Source organism: Jaculus jaculus, chromosome 3, assembly GCF_020740685.1.
Source record: "Jaculus jaculus isolate mJacJac1 chromosome 3, mJacJac1.mat.Y.cur, whole genome shotgun sequence".
Lineage (NCBI taxonomy): Eukaryota > Metazoa > Chordata > Mammalia > Rodentia > Dipodidae > Jaculus > Jaculus jaculus.
In genome coordinates, this window is record NC_059104.1 from 173,666,099 (window position 1) to 173,689,073 (window position 22,975).

General features: G+C 40.2%; 2 protein-coding genes across 2 annotated transcripts; both read left to right on the plus strand.

Annotated features, from left to right (window-relative positions):
* Positions 1 to 8,005: 8,005 nt before the first annotated feature.
* Positions 8,006 to 8,959, plus strand: LOC101609230 (olfactory receptor 10A5-like). The gene is given in 1 exon segment (XM_004650910.3): positions 8,006 to 8,959. A coding segment is annotated over 1 exon segment (954 nt).
* A 6,561-nt stretch (positions 8,960 to 15,520) lies between these two features.
* Positions 15,521 to 16,468, plus strand: LOC101608939 (olfactory receptor 10A4). The gene has a single exon (XM_004650909.2). The coding sequence runs from the start codon at positions 15,521 to 15,523 to the stop codon at positions 16,466 to 16,468; it is 948 nt and encodes a 315-aa protein (XP_004650966.1).
* The last annotated feature ends 6,507 nt before the right edge of the window (positions 16,469 to 22,975 follow it).

A 22,975-nucleotide genomic window follows, 5' to 3' on the forward strand; every position in this document is an offset into this window, starting at 1 on the left:
GACAAATAAGCGATGTTCACATAGGAGGTTAAATGAGAAGAAAATGGACAAAGCACCTTAAGGAATTCTGCAGTATCTTTGTGACTTGTGATGGTTAAATTCTACTGTCCACTTGATGGGATTAGAAAAGAAGTAAGAGACACACTCCTTCTTGGGTGGGTCTGTGAGGGTGTTTCCAAGAAGGACTGATGGAGGGAAGAAGACCTTCCTCCATAGTGAGTGGCCTTTCTGGTGGGGGCTGCCTATGAAGAAGCTCCAAGAGCACAAGGCCTTTGGCCTGGCTGCCTGCGCTTCTCGCTTGTGTGTCTTTTTGTCCTGTTGGCGTTATGCTTCACTGGTCCCCAGCCAGGTGCTCTCTGGAAGAGCTCACTGTGTTAAGCCTACAGTCAAAAGGTGGCCAACTACAATTAGGCAAAGTAGCAACTTTAATCATCTGGAATCCTTTTGCACAAGAAATCTGTTAATTCTCTCCATTTTGTTTCTTCACTCATTCATCCATACCAACATATACTCATGCACTGTGTATTTCGTACTTTCGTTTATAATCCCATACTGGCTTACTTGTAGCTAAAATTATTACAGCTTTGGTTGTCTATTGGAAGCTCTTTGGCCATATGGCTTCCATGTCTCTTTGACATAGTCCAACAATATACTCTTGTTTCTTTTATATTTTACCTACATATTTCTCATATTAATTTCTGAACTACAAGAAGTTCTAAATTCATTATATGAATTTCCTGACCCTGTTCCAAAACCAGCCACTTCTCCAAACAGGACTACTTCCTTTCATTAAAAAAAAAAAAAAAAGTTTTAGAAAATTATGGACGTTGGTCCTTTATCTAAAGTTTTTAAAAATAACAATAAGATGTATTCAGAATTATATACCATTTTATGCCATCACAGTTTATAGTTCTTAAACATCCCTAATTAAGGTAGCCCCATGTTGTTTTGCAAACTAGGCTTCAATGATGGATGTAGCATAGTTTTTATACTTGAACAATAAAGTTAATTAAGCCTGTTGAAAATTATAATAAGAGCATCTAAGAAGGGACTCAGTAGAAGATTATGTGGGAAGATGAAAAGGGAGGGTGGTGGGAAGAAGTTATGATCATGACATATGTATGAAAGCCATGGTGGGTAACCGGCTGCTCTTGATTTAGCTAATGAATCTGCTCAGTGGAATGAAACCCAGAGCTAGATCTGGGAAACAAGTCAGAACCATATCCTTAAAATGAACCTGCTCTCCATTATCAAGCTCCCACCAATCATGGGCTAAAGAGAGCCTATACCTATTAAATTCTCCCTAAAATAATAATGGTTATCCCATTTATCTGGTGCTGATTTGACTCCCCACTGCAGAATTTGCTTCTCTTATTCAGATGGACACAGATCCTGAGGAGAGAATCAGCCCATCGCACCTCAACAGGGTCCCAGCTGAAACCACAGAGTAATTGGGGAAATGAGCAAGAGTGCTGCTTTCTTAGTGAACCTGGTACCAGCATAAGGGTGATGAACATAGACACAGAGAACACTCAACTCCTACCAAACCAGATCTCCAGAGACACAGAGGTTCCCAACACCACATCATTGAAGTAGACCTAAAACAAACCCAACATGGCTCAGGGAAATTTGTGGAAGAGAGGGCATAAAAATTGTTAGAGCCACATGTTAAGACATTATGCATAGAGACATTGCCTCTTACCCACAACTAATGGCTAGCCACACAATGCGTGACCCACATTCCCAACAAGGAGGGTCTCATCGGAGGAAGGAGGACAGGGAGGAGGCTAATGATAGTACCAACCTGGCTGTATACACACTGTGTACATAACTAATTTAAAGAAACCTGAAAAATAAGTTATATATTAAAAAAAAAAAACACAGCCTGCTTCAAACACAGGACTGGGCATCTTGACTGGAGGCTTCTCTTTGAAGTCTAAGTTTCCTGATCATGGGATTCTCAATTTCTAGTAGGACACATGAGTTCTCTCCCACTGAGTAGGCCTCATATCTATCTAATCAGGGAACAGTTTGTTACCTGCAAAGGCTGCATGCCACCTTGGCACAAGTATGTACTTCTTGTGTGGCTGGTTTGATTGTGTAGTATTCAGGGTTCCCTGATTATTCATGCTGTTGGTGGCTGTTGTCCTTTGGAGGCTCCAGTAAGGTTCTCCATCACTATGAGGGATAGCCAGGAAGGAGGTAGTTTCTCTTTCACTTCCAGCATGGCATTGCAATGTCCAGTGTCCACAGCCTGTGGTGACTTCAGCAATACAGTCTTGCATTTTGTCTCTGGCATGTAATCAAGTGTTTTGGCAATGGTCTACATCATTTTGGGGACCTTATGGGTCTCCCTGGCCAATAGCTCACTGTAGGGGGTAGCCCAATTTTAGGTCTGGCATTTAAATGAACAGAGCCCATGGTTTTTAGGTTAAGTATTTTTCCACCTTCTTGTCCAGACTGTCCCTCTCTCCCTTTATTGTGGCTGTATTTTGTAGTGTAATGTCCTTCCAACTCTCCCTGTCCCTACTCCTTCAAGTCCCTCCCACCCCAGATATTTTGTGTCTCCTTTAACCTGTCAAGTAACTCTCCTCTTACCCTAATTCTTCTCTCCTCTGGTCTCATTCCAGTTTTGTGCTCATATTCCTGATGCATACTACCATTTGCACTTATCTCCAGTTGATCCCAGTTAAGAACCTCATATAAGAGAGCACATGCAGTGCATTTCTTTCTGTCCTGTGTGACCTCGATTAGAATGACTTTCTCCAACTTCATCCATCTTCCTGCAAGTTTCATTATTTCATTTTTCCTTACCACTGAGTATAATTCCATGATATATATGTACCACAACATCATTATCCATTCACCCATTGATGGAGGAAGGTAAAAAAGGAGAAGACATCAAATTCGAAGAACTCATTGGAAAAGGAGTTATATGGAAGGATTAAGGGGGAGGATGGACAAAATAAAATAATAAAAAGAGATTATGATCAAAATGCATTATGTAAATGTATAAAATAATAAAAATAACAATGAAATATAATAATTTAATTCTACTTGATTCTGTCTTGTAGCCTCAGGTCACTTGAACAGGCAGAAACCAGGGATTATGTCCCTACCATGTACATTTTCCTTAAGAACCATCAGCCAGGACAAAAGAGCTTAAAACAATCCTTCTAAAACTAAGATCTTTGTGTTTAAGACCATTTACCCTTTAATTTTTGTTTCTTCCCACCTGGATTAATAAAGGCAATTATTTACTTTTAGTCTCCCTGACTCCTCCATTCAAATATAAGCCTTGGTCATGGGTGTAGCTCATTTTGTACAGTGTTTGCCTGTCATAAACAATAAGCACACTATAAACCAGATATAGTGGCATTCACTGATAACCCCAGAACTCAGGAATAGGCAGAATAATGAGAAGTTCAAGGGCATCCTCAGCTACATTGAGTTTGAGGCCAACCTGATTATATGTGTCTTTGCCTCTGAGAAAAATAAAAATAAATAAATGTCTTTTGATCCTAGGAATGCTGTGTTTGTTTTATTTATATACACAATTAATAGCCAGAAAAAATCCTAGTATATACTCAATGAATATCTGTTGATGAATAATTACCTATTGTTTAATGTCTCATTTCATCATAGCATGAATTCTCTAAAAGAGCAACATGGAAGCCTCAGAGCATTTAACAAAACCAAGTATCCCAGAGCTGAGATTAAATTTATGCCACTCCACCTTCAAATTTGTCCAAACTCTTCTGTATAAAGGGTCAGAAACTTCCAGGTCCTACAGTCTCAATAGGACTTACACATCTTTTAGGTCCTGATTTTCCTTTAGCAAGACTTCTCTCTGTGAAGCATTCATGAGGCAGAGGACGGGAGGGCTCACTACTTCTGTAGGTATATTTTATGGCTACAGAAGTTTTAGAACAGTGGTCTCCTGTTCCCAGGACAGTCAGTCAAGTTGTTAGCAAAGAGAGACTCTTGGGGAAGGGTATAACAAAGAATTCTGGCCACAAAACAACAGACAAGGTGCTAGCTTTATCTCCCTGGCAGATTCCAGGGGTTCTAAAGGAGCTCAGCCATTTCTTCCATCTCTGTACTCACCCCCAGTCTTGACCAGCACCATACAGTAAGCATCTGTCACAAAATGGGGCTTCTAATGTAGTGGATCCCTGACAGAGAAAACAAAACTGTGAGTGGTGAGTGGAAACTCAAAATATTGAGCTTTGTTGAATTCATCTAATCAGTTGTCCCAAAGCATGTATAAATGGCTTATTCTAGACAGGAACTTGGGCATCTTCTTTTAGGGGAATGACTGAGACAGAAAAAGTTTACAGATGAGACACAAGTTGAGTAATTACTATATGTAAATAATTGGAATATTTTACTTAAAGGATATAGGAAAATAGAGATGAGCACAGAATCACAACAAGGATAAGTTTTTTTTATTAGATATATACATACTCAGTGTGTAAACAGCACATGTTGGTTCCATCCCTACCCTCATTCCTGCCACCCCAAAGGGACCCTCCTCATAGGGAATGCCAATTACCACCATGGGAATTGTGGGTCATGCATTGTGGGGCTAGCTATCAGTTATGAGGAAGAGACAATGTCTCTGTGCACAATGTTCCAACTTGTGGCTGTGACAATCCTTCTTCCCCCTCTTTTGTGAATTTCCTTGATCCATGTTGGGTTCATTTTAGGTCTACTTCAGTGATGAGGTCTTGGGAGCCTCAGTGTCTCTGGATCTCTGGTTTGGTAGGAGTTGAGTGCTCTCTGTGTCTATCTCCTTCACCCTTCTGTTAATACCAGGTTTTGAGGATCAGAAAAAGTCACATAAATGGGTGAGGCAGAAGTGGTGTCACATGCATAAGCAAAACGAAACAGACTAACATATTGTATAATTAGTAAGAAAATCAGTATAGCAGCAGAGGTAAGAGAGGTGATATGGAGGACCCAAGATGACACTTATGACATAGCTAATAATCATTGTATATTCCGTGTTGAAAAGCCCAACTTTTAAAATCACAATTGCAAAGTTTCTTAAATGAAAAATTACATATCAACTCTAAATTTCAGTTTTTTCAGCTCTAAAAATATCATTTAAATCAGAGTTGGTATTAGAAGACAAGAAAAATGAACATGAGGCATAGAGTATAAATCTATTATATAGTTAATACTCCCAGTTTTGTGGTTAAGATCATCACCATTTTCATTTTAATAATATGCCTCACTACAGAAAATATAGAAATCCAAAAAAGGAGATAAATTCCCTTTAACCATTTTAGTGAAATCACTTTTAAATTTCTCATATACCCTTTCAGTATCTATACAGTATACCTTTTCAAAACTGGAAATTTGTCAGTGAGTAGTTCTTATTTTTGTTATATACTGTATGATGATTATTACACAACAGCATTAACTGTTCTTTAATATTACTTTGGTGTTACAGAACATTCCCTTAAGTTCTTGCTTTATAATTAATCCATTCATGCACAGTATTATCAAGTGCTTAAAATTTATCACTCTAGTTCTTGTTCCTGAGAAAACTTCCATTTTTAATTACTGACTATCTCTTCTATCAGCAGAGGTTCTCCTATCACAATCTAAAAGCATTCAGTGATCTTCATTCAGTTCTGGAAAACTGATTTTCAAAGAAATTATATTAAATTGTAAAGTCTTAAACAATATATGACATTGTCTACTACATAATTCCAAAACAGCAGTGAATATGGGTTTATTTTTTAGGATATTACAGTTCTGTAATCAGGAACCTGTCTCAAATAAGAAACAATTTAGTAAAATATACAGGATATTATCTCATACCACTTTTTACAGATCCATAACGTACTTTTAAATGACTGCACGGCATCCCACATTACAGGTGTAACAATTTATTTAACCCATATTCTAAGTTTATATGTTTTACCCATAGTTGTTTATTAATTAATTACTTCAGTAGATATATATGTATATATAACATATATATATATATATATATATATATATATATATATATATATATATGTATGTATATCTCAGAGAGGAACATTGTAAATTTGCCCATAATCTTAATCTCAAATTGTCATATGGACATGTTACTTGAAAGATTGTGTCTCATATGTACAGTGAAATTCATTTGTTTGAATGAGTAAGTACTTTTGTGCTTTTATTTTACTCAAAACAAATATATTTATATTCTTATAATGATCATAATTACATTGTGAAAATTAATTTTTGTTTTCTTGTATATGCTTTGGAATTTTAAATGTAATTTTGTTCACCAATAGTACCCTCGTTTCATTTTTTTTCTTCTGCTTGAAATGGTATATTATTGAACACTGAAGGAAAAGGTGAACATTGCCACCTAGTCTGTGTCCTGAGACAGATACCTTTCAGTCCTTCCCTTTCACTACCATATCACCTTCTCTCACATGTCAGAGTGCCTTTCATCATGGAATATGAAAATGTCATTCCACTGTTGCTCCCAATAGTCCAGAGAATTTTTTGAGGTAGAAACTAAAGACCAAATTCCTTAGCATGACATAAAAGTCCAGTGATGTATCCAAAACACTGAACACATTAGTTTTGTTTTTGCTTAGTGAGAATTCTAGGCTGTTTCTGTTGCTGTTGAGATGGTGGTGGTAATGGTGGTGATTTTGTGCTGTTCACTTGGTTGGTTAGTTTTTTGAGGCAATCTCACACTGTTGACCAAATTTCAGGTTGGAACTCATGGCATTCTGCCTGCCTAAGCCACCTGAGTACAGGTATTAGAGGCATAAGCTACAACACCCAGCATCTCAATGCTTCCTTTTTACTGCTCCTAATAATGTTTTTATTTATTTATTTTTCTTATGATAGCTCCCAATAAGCAAATTTTATTTTGCAAATTTATTTCATAATTTTTCCATTAAAATTCAACATTCTAGATTGCAAAAATAATGAAAAACTTAAAACCAAATAATGCAACACTAGATCCATCTAATTCTAGGGAATTTCCTGAACATACCATGTTACTGGTATTGGTTCTCTTGGTTAACTTTACCTCTATTGTTATGCTGATTTTTTCAGAATTTATGCCTGATGGAATACATCCTCAGATAAAAGAGGAACCATTCCATAAAACATAGTTTATTGGGAATCAGAACCCAGTTGTAATCCAGCAAATGTGGTTTGAATTCAATGACTGTCATTCACAGATGAATGGTGGTTCCTATCCGTAATCCCAACACTCTAAAGGCAGAGGGAAGAGAAAGTTCAATGCCAGCCTGAGAAAAAGAGATATACTGTTTCAAAAAAGAAAAATCTGTCACAAAATTGTTTTTCCTTAACTTTTCTGAGATCAGTGTGTTCACACATGGAAACTGAGGATGAAAAAGAAATGTCAACTGTTCTCAACTCATGCCAGCCCTTCACTCATCTCTCAGATTTTAGAAGGTGAAGAAATATTCACGAACGGAAAAATCATTAGATGTTCTATCCAGCATTATAACTATAAATATATTTCTAGAATTTTGATGAATTCCTTTTTTGCGTTTAGTAAGATCATGAATGGTTGGGCATGGTTTTCAAAATTTAGATGTTTTGGGGACCATCATTGCCTCTTAAAATGTGAACAGTGCTGATTCCTTTAGAGACTCACAGCTCTGAGTTCGCACAGCTCTTTTTGATGTGGCAATGTGCAAATTGGCAAGATCACCTCCTTCTCAGGCTGATCCAGGCCTATCTCAGACCCTGAGTACTAAGATTCTTCCATAAGTCTTTATGTCTGCACATCAAAGGCCCTTTTTCTTTCTTACCTTGCTTCTCTCTTGGTAATCATCTCAGAGCCTGGGTACAGGGATTCTCCCATGTGTCTATTTCTATACAACAGAGACTCTTCCTTTTTCTGACCTTGCTTCTTCCCTTATGAAAAGAAAAGGAACCTGAAAAGCCACGTATCTGACTCTTCTATTCAAGACTCTCTTCATGAACACACTGGGAATTTGTGCCTATGTCTATGGCTTCAGGAAACTGGACGAGAATAAGCGAGTTTGTACTCATGAGCTTCTCTTCTCTACCTACTGAAATCCAGTCAGTGCTCTTCCTGGCGTTTCTGACCATCTACCTGGCCACGCTGATGGGAAACAGCCTCATCATTCTGGTTACCTTAGCTGACCCCATGCTTCAAAGCCCCATGTACTTCTTCCTCAGGAACTTGTCCTTCCTGGAGATTGGCTTCAACCTAGTGATTGTGCCCAAAATGCTGGGGACCCTCATCGCCCAGGACACAACCATCTCCTTCCTTGGCTGTGCCACTTAGATGTATTTCTTCTTCTTCTTCGGGGTGGCTGAATGCTTCCTCCTGGCCACCATGGCCTATGACCGTTATGTCGCCATCTGCAGTCCCTTGCTTTACCCGGTCATCATGAGCCAAGGGACACAGGCCAAACTGGCTGCTGCCTCCTGGTTTCCAGGATTTCCTGTGGCCACTGTGCAGACCACGTGGCTTTTCAGCTTTCCCTTCTGTGCCACCAACAAGGTGAACCACTTCTTCTGTGACAGCCCGCCGGTGCTGAGGCTGGTCTGCGCAGACACCGCGCTCTTTGAGATCTACGCCATCGTCGGGACCGTTCTGGTGGTCATGACACCCTGCCTGCTGATCCTCTGCTCCTACACGCGCATTGCTGCTGCCATCCTCAAGATCCCCTCAGCTAAAGGGAGGCATAAAGCCTTCTCCACCTGCTCCTCACACCTCCTGGTGGTTTCCCTTTTCTACGTGTCTTCAAGCCTCACCTATTTTCGGCCTAAATCGAATAATTCCCCTGAAAGTAAGAAATTGCTGTCATTGTCCTACACTGTCATGACTCCCATGTTGAACCCAATCATCTACAGCCTGAGGAACCATGAGGTGAAGAACGCCCTCAGCCGGACCTTCCACAAGGCCCTAGCCCCCAGAAACTGTATCTTATAGACATTTGATTAATATTTATTCAATGGAGAGCTAATATTTGAGATTCATGCCTGACTTTTTTTTTTTTTTTAACATCTCCATTGTCATGAATTCCAGTTGCTAAAATGGCCTTTGGGCAAGGACACAGAAGTAGTTTATTATGTTGTCACCTGAAAAATCTCCTTTCCATTTCTATTGTAGACTTACATTCTTTTTCTTTTTGGCATACAGGCATTTGAAATAAACCATTCTTTGGCCAATCATTTCCATGTATACCTATTCCTATGCATCACACACTTTGTACACTATGAAACCGCTAGAAATTTTAACATGAGAACATATGCAGATAAAGAGGGTAAAACCTGTCACAAACCATTTTGTCCATTTCTCTTCCTTTGGGCAGACCTCCATCCATCACTCTCCTCATTCCTTGGTGCAGCACTCATGCCTGGAAGCAGGAAGATTTCACGTTAATTGGTTTGCAATATAGAAGGATTGATAACTCTTGTGAGCAGGCCTCCATAACCTCAATGTCCATGCCCTTCATACTAGACAGGGTCTTCTCAGGAAGGATACACTGAAATTCTATGAGCTCATCATTACCTGTATGTTTGAGGAAAAGAAAAATCAAATGTCTTTAACAAGAACATTAAGAACAACCACTAGGGCTGGAGAGATGGCTTAGTGGTTCAGCGCTTGCCTGTGAAGCCTAAGGACCCCAGTTCGAGGCTCCACGTTAGCCAAATGCACAAGGGGCGCATGCATCTGGGGTTCGTTTGCAGTGGCTAGAGGCCCTGGCACGCCCATTATTTCTCCTTCTCTCCCTCTTTCTCTCTCTGTCTGTCACTCCCAAATAAATAAAAATAAACAACAAAAATATTTTAAAAAAAAGAACAACCACTGGAAAAGTTGATCATTGAAACTTTAGCTATGTGTGGTAACTTCTCCAAGTTCAGTTCCTCCCTGCCAGCGTGAATGCGAATACCCTTGATTTTTCTCCAAATCATTTCATAAGTATCAAGCACAAATATTCAAGCTCATGTCTTAACAACAGCATTTAACATCAAAAACAGTCCACTAATACATAAGGAGAAATAAATATGTTCTTATTGAATTCATGATTTTAAGGCATCTTTATTTCTGCATTGGATTCATAAACACACACTGTGGGCATTTAGAAACATGTCTGAAGCCTACTCATAATTACTTTATTAAGTTTTTCTCTAAATCCCTCCTCCTCCTAGTTTATGTTCAAGGAAATAGGAAATGGTAATGCTATTTTTGTACCTATTATTTTCTCCTAATAATATGCTCATCAAAATTATAATTTCGGGCTGGAACGATGGCTTAGCGGTTAAGCGCTTGCCTGTGAAGCCTAAGGACCCCGGTTCGAGGCTCGGTTCCCCAGGTCCCACGTTAGCCAGATGCACAAGGGGGCGCACGCGTCTGGAGTTCGTTTGCAGAGGCTGGAAGCCCTGGCGCGCCCATTCTCTCTCTCCCTCTATCTGTCTTTCTCTCTGTGTCTGTCACTCTCAAATAAATAAATAAAAAAAAAAAATTAAAAAAAAAATAAAAAAATAAAAAAAAAATTATAATTTCATATTTTATTCATTTCTTTGATGTTTTCTTTCTCTTCTTAATTTCATATTCCACAAAGTAATGACAATTTACTGCTAAATTCCTAATGCATGTTGCATGTTGGCACCCAATTAAGTACTTGCTGGATAAATGCAGAACATTCAAAGTGGATCTTATGCATTTCTTCTTTGGCCATTAGAACCTGTGTTACCCATGCTCCTCCTACAAGTGCTAGAGTGAGCATTAGGGAGTGGAAGAGGATGAGAGGAAGAATGACAGAGTAGTCAGGTAGACATAACTACTCTCACATTATATTTAGTTGCAGCACTACACTCGATATCAAGCAGATAATGATAATGGTCAAGTTAGATACTGTTACTGCTTTCAGAAAGAAACATGCAATCAAAACGTGATTCAAAAGCACTGTGACAGGGGACTGAAGAGAAGGTTCGGCAGGTTGGAGGACTTCCTGTGTAAACATGAGTTTGACATCCAGGACCCACATAAACAACAGGGTGTGGCCAGAAAGGACATTTTTTGGTTTCACTTAAGGAAAAGTAATCGTTGGGGGAAATCATTTGCCTATAATAAACAGGAAAGAATGGAACAGTCTTGAGACCCAGGTTGGAATTCTCTAGTGTGACTGACACAGGCCCAGCCCAGAGATCTCAGGAGTGAAGAGAGCTGCACAGCTCTGAGCCTGTTTACAAGCATGGACCCAGCCAGTATTTATCTAGGATGACGGGTATGTCCCTGAGACAAAGCCTCTCAGAGAATGTGACCATGTCACAACCCGGGGTCCACCAGCACTGTAGACCGAGGAAAGCCCATCACGGAGTGTCTCTGGAATGACGGACACAAACAGCCTAGAGCTTCTATGGAATGACTCACACAGACAATGCCATAATTTGAGCTCCTGGAGTCACTCATTCAGAAATAGAGGTTGCTCTAGAATAACTGAAAGACCATGGCTTCTCTGGAATTTACAGACAGATGTCACAGGAGGTGAGCAAAGGGTGAGAGGATGGGGCACAGACTTGGTCCCTGTCATACAGAGGATGGCTCACCACGAACAGTGTGTCTCCTTTGACACATTTCGAAATGACAGAGACATCGAGCTTCTCATACAAAATAAATGGGGTTTTATAAGATTTAACAAATGAAGGAGCCTTGGAAGTGAGAAAAAAAATAATAATACATGTACTGTGTTTTAGAACTTTCAAAGTATTGGCATCTATTATTGCATTTTCATCTCATGGTCAGCCTTTTGGTAGATAAGGCCTTTATTGGAATTAAAATTTTACAGTTTAGAAAACCTTAACTCGGGCTAGAGAGATATCTTAGAGGTTAAGGCATTTGCCTGCAAAGCCAAAGGACCCAGGTTTGATTCCCTAGGATCCATGTAATCCAGACACACGAGGTGGTGCATGAGTCTACAGTTTGTCTCATTCTCTCTCTCTCCTCTCTCTCTCTGTATCTCTTGTTCAAATAAATAAATAAAAATATCTAGAAAACTGTAACTCAGAAGAAATTATGTCAGTGTATATCACACTGTGTATTACAGCTAAAAACAATAACTTAATAATCAGAACTTTAACTCTGAACTCGTGACATCAGAATCCTCATCATTATATCATGTAGTCTGATGTCAACATTACTGTGATAGCTTTGCAAAGCTCTTTCAAGTGCGTTAGCTAGTTCTTCCTTACTTAAATGAAGCACAAAATTTCCAAGGTGCCAGCCCTGAAAGGAGACACTAGTCAGAAGATAGAGCTGCCCAGGCCACCCCTCCTTAGCTAAACTCATCCACAACTTTCACTTGCTGCTCCAGTCTGTTCCTGCCTCTCTCCTTCAAGTACTCATAACCATAATTGTCAAGAGTTCTGTGATGAGCAAGACCAGAAGGAAAAGCGCACCTGAATTACATTGTTACACTGTACAGATAACATCCTTCAAACATCACTACAGTTATAGGAAGATCAGTTCTTCAAAATGCTTCCCAGCAACATCTCGTCTTCCCCCTCTCCCATCCCTTTCCTACCCAGGGAGGGCAGTGAGGAATGGAGAGTTGAAAACAGATGAAAAAGATGAAATGTATGAAAGAGAATGAGAAGGAAAGATGGTTCAAAAGAAAGAATATAAAGGGGACAGTAAGGGAGGGATCAAGAAAAAAATCAAATAACAAAATTACAATGGTGGGAAAGAAGCACAAAGTCCTAAACCAGGTTTTTCTCACTGCAGCCTCCTGCCTAAGGAAGATGGGGGCATGGAGGCACAATTCAGGGAAGATGAGGAAATAAAGTTGAGTGTAGCTCAGCGATACTGGCTTTCTTTAAGGCTAAGCCTTTATTGGAGGGGACCTCTACTTTGAAAGTCTAATTAGACTCATACTGCTGCATGTCCTTAGGAAATTCAAACTATGTTGTACTTAAGTGGTCTCAACTGTCATTGGTCCTGGCTACATTTCATTGGAATGTTTTATATTGTCCCAAATCTGCTTTATGGGGAAAAAAAGTGTCATTAACTTTGTGAAGCTATAGAAACTATACTAATTTCAAAATAATTATGGCACTAAGAATGAATATTTGTCTAGTTTTCATAATTCTATATTCATTTCTATCTTTCTTACCAGGAAATAATTTAAAACATTGTTAAAAGGGAGTTTTAGCCAGGCCTGGCGGCGCATGCCTCTAATCCAAGCACTCGGGAAGCAGAGGTAGGAGGATCACCTTGAGTTCGTGGCCACCCTGACACTCCACAATTAATTCCAGGTCAGCCTGGACCAGAGTGAGACCCTACCTCAAAAACCAAAAAAAAAGGGGAGGGTGATTTTTAGTAACACTTAAAATAGTTATTGCTTTAACCTATCGTGAATTCATTAAGAGTTTCATTGCAAAATAATCATTACCTTTTTAAGGTAAATATTTAGAAGATAAACCTATTAAGAAATGTTACTAAAATTAAAGGAAATAAATATTTATTGTTGCCAAGTAAATACCAGGCAACATTGCATGAACACAATGATGGATATGATTTAGCTCGTTTGCAAGGAGTGCTGCATTAAAGGACACATTTGTAAAAATAATTGACACAAAACCATTGTGATAATAAGGGAGATTAATTAATTCTATTCATTTGGGGAAGGGTGGTGACCAAAAGCAGCTCTACAAGAATATTGGAATTAGCCCTCAGGAACTTGAGTAAGTGTTGATATAGCTAGTTTACCTGCATTTCATGAGAGCAACTGATGAACTCTTTCATGGGGTCATTCCTGTCACATTAAGAATTACTCTTTACTGGGAATATGGCTCACTGACAGTGTACTTGCCTAGCAATGCCTGTACTGTGCAGAGGGACAGACAAAGAGAGAGAATAATACTATTTCTCTGCCTCATATTTCTTGGCTGTAAAATGTACTAAATGAGTCTAAAAATAAGCCAGGCATAGTGGTTCATGCCTTTAATCCCAGCACTTAGGAGGCAGAGGTAAGATTGCCATAAATTCAAGGCCACCCAACTACTACATAGTGAGTTTCAGACCCTACCTCAAAAAAAAGCAAGCAGTGAACCTAATAGTAATAACTAGTAGAATCTAATAATAAATACAACATCAAGTTATTAAAATTAAATAAAAGATACATACAAAAACACTTAAAATAGTATCTTCACTACTTAATGCTCCATAAATGTTGTCTATGAAAATAATAGCTATCAGTAATGTCTTCATAGAAGTGATACACTATTTCACTATTTGAGTTTTTAAAAATGAAAATGTTCCACCAAAAGTTTAAAGTATTTTCTTGCTTGTTTTTCTACTGAGCTCCCTCCTTTCATCCCCTTACTTCATCTCTTGCACCTGCATTTTACTCATGTATCATTTTGTCCATGAAATTTCCTGATGCTCTCCACATCCCCAAAGCCTAGCTCTTCCACTATTCTATTCTATGCCATTGCTCTTAATCACCCTGTAACATATACATTCTATAAGCAAAAATTATTTATAATTCATCTTCACTCAGAGATAATTTCTGTGAGTGCACAGATTTTGGTTGCATTTATTTATCTGTTTATTTTAAATATTTTATTTATTTATTTATGAGAGATAAAGAGGTAGATTTAGAAATAATGGGTGTGCAAGGGTCTCTAGCTACTGCAAATGAACTCCAAATGCATGTGCCACCTTGTGCATCTGGCTTACATGGGTAATAGGAAATCAAACCTAGGTCCTTAGGTTTCACAGGCAAGTGTTTTAACCACAAAGCTATCTCTCCAGTCTTCATTTATTGATGTATTCTGACCTTCAATATCTAGACTAGTGCCTAACATTCAGAAGTTCTGTGTTCTCTTTTATCACATATAGCCACTGAGGATTATCTATCCCTGAGATGACTAAGTCCCTGTTCACGTTGTATGTCTTCCTGTCCAGAGTGCAACTCCCTGCATGTGTAGATGGAGCTTCCTAAAATATAATGAACTCTTCCTGGGTATAAGATTCTTGATACTGAAGTCTATTTATGTATCTGCAACTGTAACTTGGTAATTGTTGGTTCATTTTCCTTAATTTTCCCCCTCCTACATTTTTGTTTTGCAGAAGATATCCACCTAACTTCATAACCTTTCATTATGCACTAAGACCCCTCTCTGCAGAAACACTGGCTGGCTTTCTTAGCACCCCTGGAAGAGTGACAAAAGTTTAGAAGCATAAAGTGAAGCTGCACCTTTGAGCATCCTCTATAGAACAGAGAGAAGTCCTGACATGTGTAAATCCATGTCTAGTATGAAAAATTAAAATTACTCCAATAACATAGTCAACCCAATGGTTAAAATTCGTATATACATTTTGGTGAGGTCAGTTGTTTGACCTTCAACAACCCAAACAAGAAGGATGTGTGTATAGAACCAAAGGAGGTCCCTCACTCTGAATACAGTAAAAATATAAGCTAACATGGGGAAGCTTCTCCTAACTTCCTGAAATTTGAATGCCCAGTGAAATCTTGGGCAGAAAATGATGTGGGGAAACTGGACAACTGTCAAGGAATTTATTCTTGTGAGCTTCTCAACCTTGTCCTCTGAAGTACAGGCTCTACTGTTTCTCCTGTTTTTGACCATTTACTTGATCACACTGATGGGCAATGTCCTCATCATTCTGGTGACTACGGCTGATTCTGCCCTGCAAAGTCCTATGTACTTCTTCCTCAGAAACTTATCCTTCCTCGAGATAGGTTTCAACTTGGTCATTGTGCCCAAGATGTTGGGGACATTGGTAATTCAGGACACAACCATCTCCTTCCTTGGCTGTGCCACTCAGATGTATTTCTTCTTCTTCTTCGGTGCTGCCGAGTGCTGTCTCCTTGCCACAATGGCCTACGACCGCTACGTGGCCATCTGTGACCCCTTGCACTACCCAGTCATCATGGGCCGCAGGTCCTGTGCCCAGCTGGCAGCCGCCTCTTGGTTCTCAGGGGTCCCAGTGGCCACTGTGCAAACAACATGGATTTTCAGTTTTCCTTTTTGTGGCCCTAACAGAGTGAATCACTTCTTCTGTGACAGCCCCCCCGTCATTGCCCTGGTCTGTGCTGATACCTCTCTGTTTGAACTGGAGGCTCTGACGGCCACTGTCCTGTTCATCCTATTCCCCTTCTTGCTGATACTGGGGTCCTATGTTCGCATCCTCTCCACCATCTTCAGGATGCCCTCAGCTGAGGGGAAACGCAAGGCCTTCTCCACCTGCTCCTCCCACCTCTTAGTTGTCTCCCTCTTTTACAGCACAGCTATCCTCACATATTTCCGACCCCGCTCGAATACCTCCCCTGAGAACAAGAAGCTTCTGTCGCTCTCCTACACAGTGGTGACTCCCATGTTGAACCCCATAATTTACAGCTTAAGGAATAATGAGGTGAAGGCTGCACTGAGGCGGGTTGTCCTCAGAGCTCTCGGCCCTCAGAAACTGTAATCAATTTAGCTGGAAATTGAAGGGGTAGAAACGTCAAGAAAGCACACTGAATTCTTCAAGTGGGTTCTGAGCCTCTACACATATCAAGAGACATAGTATGCCCCATAAAACTTTCCACCAGATCCGTTTGAGAAAGATGGCGAATGCTAAAGGTAGTAAAGAAGCATTTTGGGATGGTGGTACTAGGGTCACTAAAGGTGTCACTGGTTTACATACATTAGGATCCACTGGAGGTTGAAATTTTCACAATCTACCATTTATTTATGTTATCCCTGAATTTCTTCAGCCAGTTCATGTTATAATCTGCTTCACTTTCTTCTGTTTCTCCAAAACACTATCTACATGTTTGGGGTGCCTTTATTTGTAAATTAAAACAATTATACAAATGATAATAAGCGGTGTTTTGATTCTTTCCCTCATTCTTTTCAACCATACTTCAGAAAAAGAAATTCAGCACTCTGAATATTATGTCAGACCCAGTCTAATCTCTGAAAACAAAGTCATGGACAAAAGAGACAAATTTCTTGCCTCATCAGATTTACGTTGCATTGACAAAGAGGGACAATGAAAGGACACTTAGAAGCGCAGTGTGTAGATGGTTGAGAATTGAAAGTTTTGCCTCATCTACCATAGTCTGTGCCTCGTCTGAAGAAAGACTGCTCCACACTGACAATTGCCTAAACCTCTAATTATTTATTTAGAATTGCTGAAACCTTGATAGTAATGGTGTAAGGACTACCCAGTAAAAAATAGTAGAGAATTATGGGAACCTGCTGTCAATTACCCAAAAATTAATTTCTCAGCTTTCTTTTTTCTATAATCTCATTGTGAGTAAATGAAATCATCTTTTCAAAAATTGTTTACCCTTTGACCAACTCAGCAGCCTCTCTATGTGATCTTTGTTCCAGTGAACACATTTACAACTCTGCATTCATAGCAAGCAGCACTTGTGGAATACTGATAACCAAAGTTTTTATGACCAGAGCTCTAATAATTCAATGAAACTTACAGGGTAAAGAAGCAGTTACTGGGTAAGCATGTCCTCTCCACCAACTCTGTGAACAGCCCTACCGCATGTACCATGAAGGAACTAGGCCCTGCTTCATTCCTTCTCAAGGTGTCCCTCAGGATTACCATACAAGAGTTCCAAATAATAAACTTAACAGCAGTGAAACAGATCCATTTATACTGAACATAATGAGTTATATTAAATTTACACAATGATGTATATATAAACATAAGCTGTTTATATCACATAGTAATTTAATAATAAATAATAAATAATAATTTAATAATAAATTTAATAATAAATAAATAAATTTAATTAATAGAAACAAATATTATAGACAAAACAAGAATATATTGGGGGCTGGAGAAATGGTTTAGTGGTTAAGGCATTTGCCTGCAAAGCCTAAGGACCCTTGTTCGATTCCTCAGGACCCATGTAAACCAGATGCACAGGGGGAGCATTCATCTGGAGTTCGTTTGCAGTGGCTAGAGGCCCTGGTGGGCCCATTTTCTCTTTCTTTCTATCTGCCTTTTCCTCCCTTCCCCTCCTGCTCTCAAATAAATAAATAAATAAAATATTTTTTAAAAGAATATATTGGTATTTACAAACCATTGTATACTATACTATTTACCCACAAAAGAGTTTCCATATAGGATACGTGGTACATTATGGACCGTATTGCATTAATATTCAGGCCAATGTTTAGGTAGCACAGTGCTTGGTGATCATTTATAGACTTGGTTGGAGTCATGGCCAAAGATAATATGGCTCAGTAACAGTGAATTACTCTATACCAGAGAATCAAAATGATGTCCTAAAGGCAAGTTCTCCAAATGATTTCACTGATCACAAATTATAGAAAATGAGAAGTACATCAAAATGCTTGATATATGGCCCAAGAAGGGGTTACAGGAGTCAAGGCCTCAGCACCACATGTGATAAAGTTTGGAAGGTTTCTTATCTCTAATTTCTATCTCCGGATATAAGGTATTGCTGACAAGTTTTTGGTACAGTAAACAGAACAATCCTGTGAAGAAAATAGGATGGGAAACATCTAAACTCTTTAGGTTAAAGCATAGAATACTATAGAAAACAATGCCTCTCATATCTATTTCACATGATTATATATAAGGTCCTCAACGGGAAAGCCCTTGTAGACACTACCCTAAGGAATCAAGGAATAAACGGTGTGTGGTGGCGCATACCTTTAATCCCAGCACTCGGGAGACAGAAGTAGGAGAATTGCTGTGAGTTCAAGGCCAGCCTGAGACTACATAGTAAATTCCAGGTCAGCTTGGGCTAGACTAAGACCATACCTCAAAAAAAAAAATATAGAAGAATCAAGCAATAAATATAGTACTAATGACAGAGTAGGAAAAATAATTTTTCTAGGCAATTAGGGAATGATGCCCGAGGGTCATCCATCTTTCTCTCTCTCTGTGCCCTATCTGCAGTAGTGAAAGGCCCAAGAATTCAGAAGCCCAGAAATACTATCACGCTCCAAAGGGAGCTTAAGCGGGCCCCTGCATGCCTCAAACTCCAGGCTTTACTCTCTGTTGGAAGCAAGTAAAGAATCCCTCTTCTCATTATATCAGAGCCCGCTCCTAATATAAAACTAGGTAAAAGGGGCATGAGATAGCCCTCAAGGATGGGAAATGAGTAATGAAGTGAACCACTTATTTGGTTTCTGTAAATAGCCTGCACCATAAGCCTTAATAGCCTGCACCATAAGCCTTAATAGCCCACACTGTAAGCCTTAGTAGCCCACACCATAAGCTGTAGCAGCCTGCCTCAGACCACCAAGGTCATAGGAGACTGATACCACGCTCTGCTACCCCCACCCAAGGACCTGCGCAAATGCTGACCTCCAAGGTCATAGGAGACTGATACCACACTCTGCTACTCCCACCCAAGGACCTGCGCAAATGCTGACCACCAAGGTCATAAGAGACTGATTGGTCCACGAGGGGCTTGAACAAATTAAACTAATTGGCTTAGAAACTATGGAGTGGCACAAACTGAGTGGCTCGCACCCCGCGGCCTCCTGATATTAAAAAATGATTGGTCTAATGCACAGGCTTTGTTAGAAACCCTATAAAAGCTGTCCCGTTCCTGCATTTGGGGCTCTGCAGTCCTCTACCCCTGTGCGGTGTACGACTGTGGGCCCCAGCACGCTTGGAATAAAATCCTCTTACAGTTTGCATCAAGACCGCTTCTTGTGAGTGATTTGGGGTGTCGCCATATCCGGGCAGAGCATGGGGTCCCCATCTTGGGGTTCCTTCAGTAGCTATGCCTAGTCTTTTATCTTTGCCTCAAGAATGTAACAGTTAAAATGAGTGTTACTGTTAAAACAGTGAAGTTCAGGACACTGGGAAGAATATACAGGCTTGCAGCTGCATATGAAATAACCACCTGATCAGGTAAAACAAAGGACAGGAAGGACTCTGTGAAAAAAAAAAAAGAAACAGGTGGGTCTTGGCAGGCTCTATCTGGTCCCATGAAATAAACATTTTATCCTTGATTCTGTCCTGTTTCTCCCTTACAAAGCAGCTGGGTGGGCAGATGCACGCACACATGCAAGTCAAGTTGCCCCAAGGATGCTCATAGGCATGTGCTGAATAGACAACCTCCTCTGCCCCCCAGCCCCGCCCCCACACCACACACATGCACACAGCTCAGTCACTGAGACAGAGGAAAGTGACAAGATGCACCTCATGGTAATTGATGATTGTGTTGTTATGGGGTGTTGCTCAAGTGAGACCATCTACTCATGGAATGTGAGGCAAAGTTTTATTGGTTAAAAAAGAAAAGGAAAGGAAAAATTATTGTCTGGCATATCAGGTCTGCGGCCAAGAGGGAATCTCAGGGGGACAGCAGCCCTGAACTGTTTGGTGTCAGTTTTTATTGGAAAAAACCACATGATGTTAGAAAAAAGCAGGATGGGCGTTAAACCCTAAATCACAATTTACACGTAACAGTTACAGCCATTAAAGTTAAAAGGGAAAAATAAAAAGGAACTTGTAAACAGATCTGTTGGTCAGTTACAGGAAGCACTACATGGGGGGTGAGAGGCAGGCCTGGGACCAGGAGCCTCGCTTTTATTTTAAGGAGTTTGCTCGACAATGCAGACCCCAGGAAATGCTATTCATCCAGCAAAGCTTCTTGTTTACCTCCCATCAGCAGAGCCTTGTACAAGGAAGTGACTTCTATATTTCTCTAGGCTAGGTATAAAGAAATGTAGAGAAATATAACACTTTACTCTCTTTACAGTGCTAAAACTACAATGCTCACAAGTTCAATCCAATCATATTAAAAATCAATTTATGGGTGTGGTGGCACACTCTTTTAATCCCAACATTTGGGAGGCAGAGTATGGAGGATCACTGTGAGTTGGAAGATAGCCTGGGACTACAGAGTGAATTCTAGGTCAGCCTGGGCTATAGTGAGACCCTTCCTTGAAGAAAAAAAAAGGAAGAAAGAAAAATTAAGAAAATGTTCTTACTTAATATCAACTTATTTCTCTAACCAGAAAACCCTATAACACCTGATGCAGAGCTCAGAGCAATAACCTGTTCTTGTCCCCCCCCTGATGCTGCAGGGAAAATTGTGCTTTTGCTTTTCACTTTCTCTTTTCAATAATACTTTGCTTGCTTCCTTGCCCTTCTTCCATTGTCCTCATTCACCATTCATTTGATGGACAGACACTGAACTCCAAAACAGAAAACTGATAGCAGTAACCTTCCATTCGCCTCACCCTGGTCTCATCTCAATATAACTTGGGTATCAAAGTCAGTATCTTGCCATATACTCAAAAAATATAAAATAAAAACCAGCTGATACTGAAGGACTCAGGAATCAGAGGAATGCCATGACAGGCTTCAGAGTCACCAGTAGGCCTAAGTTTCTGTTTCCCAGCAAGGTTTAAATAAGAATTTAACAGTTACTGAAAAAACATCACAAATTGCTTATGCCATACATTTCTATAGTCATAAGACAAGTTACTTAAGTTCCTCAATCACACATAGCCAATCACAATAAAGGTTACCTAATCTGCTTGAAATTCCCCTAGCCCCCTGCCCACCAGCTCTGCCCCCCAGCATCCTAAACCTATCAGAAAAATACAAGTGCAGTTACTACTTAAAGCTACCAATCATGTAACCATTCCCCTACTTCTTTGTTCAAATCCCTATAAAAAACCTGCCCCCTGCTGCTCAGGGCTCTTGTACGGATCCACTGCATTGGTGAAGTCAAGAGACCGAGCTTAAGCCCAAAAATAAAGCTCCTTGCCTTTGCCATACATGTTTGGCTCTCCTTGGTGGTCACTGGGGGTGCTGAGAACTGGGCATAACAATACAACAAAAGTCCATTCACTATCACCATCATTAAAAAACTCAAAAACCGAGTCACGTGTGGTGGTTCAGGCCTACAATCCCAACACTCAGGAGGCTAAACCAGAACAATCACTATGAGTTCAAAGACAACCTAAACCACATGCATAGTGACTTCCAGGATATCCTGGGCCACAGAAAGAGAGGTGATAGGGAAGAAGAAAGGGAAGAAGGAAGGCAGTGGGAGGAAGGGAGGGAGAGAGAGGGGGCGAGTGAGGCAGGGAGGAGGGAGAAACTTCAATACTGGGAAGTATTTTCTTCTGCTAAGTTAAAGTTACTTTTATGAAACTGTAGAAGTGTGGGGCTCAAACCATTTGAACTGAGGGTCAAAACAAGCAGAAGGAAATTGAGCTCCTTCTTCCTTCAAGGTGGCAGATGGCAGTGCTCTCGCCCTCATCACCCTCGCTCACCATGGACTGTGCTGGGCACTGAGTGTGATTACTGTGCTCTGTAATGCCCCCACATGGCAGAGGGACCAGGCCCACAGGCACTCAGAGCACTTGAAGTCACGGCCTACACAGCATACGGGATGCTAGAGTGCAGTGCCACTCCAGGAGACTCAGGAGAACGCTGGCTTCTCTTAGGCAGTTTCAGTTAGGGACAGAAGCCCAAAGAGAGAACCTGAAGGTGCCACCTCACATCCCAACCCACCTTGGCAGGAACAGAACTCAGGAATGGAACTCACAACGCATCCAGATTCATCTACAGCAGCTTCAGTGCCCCCTGCTGCCCACAGTCCAACACACTACCTAGATGGGCTGGCCTTGGAGTTTGCCCTTTGAGTCTACAAACCAACCAGCAGAATCTAACAAAAGAACCCGTTTTCAATCAACTATAAAGACCTGCTCATGCCCGTTCCAGTTCCCTCTTTGCGTCTCCTGGGACATGTGTGAGTCTGACTTCCCCCACCTAGATAGGCCAGGTGGGGGGACAGTAGAGTACTGTTTCTTTGGGTAGTTTTTCTGCTTGCCTCTGCCTTATATTTTGGAATAACATTTCACTTTGATTACATGTATGATTTCTGTCTGATCTGTAAATCTACCTCACGTGTATTTCCCTTAGCCTCTAGATCTACCGTGTGGGTCCTTGCTCTAAACTCTGGGCCTGCTA

Excerpts from the sequence above, each read along its gene's own strand:
- LOC101608939 (XM_004650909.2), top strand. The coding sequence starts at position 15,521 with ATGATGTGGGGAAACTGGACAACTGTCAAGGAATTTATTCTTGTGAGC.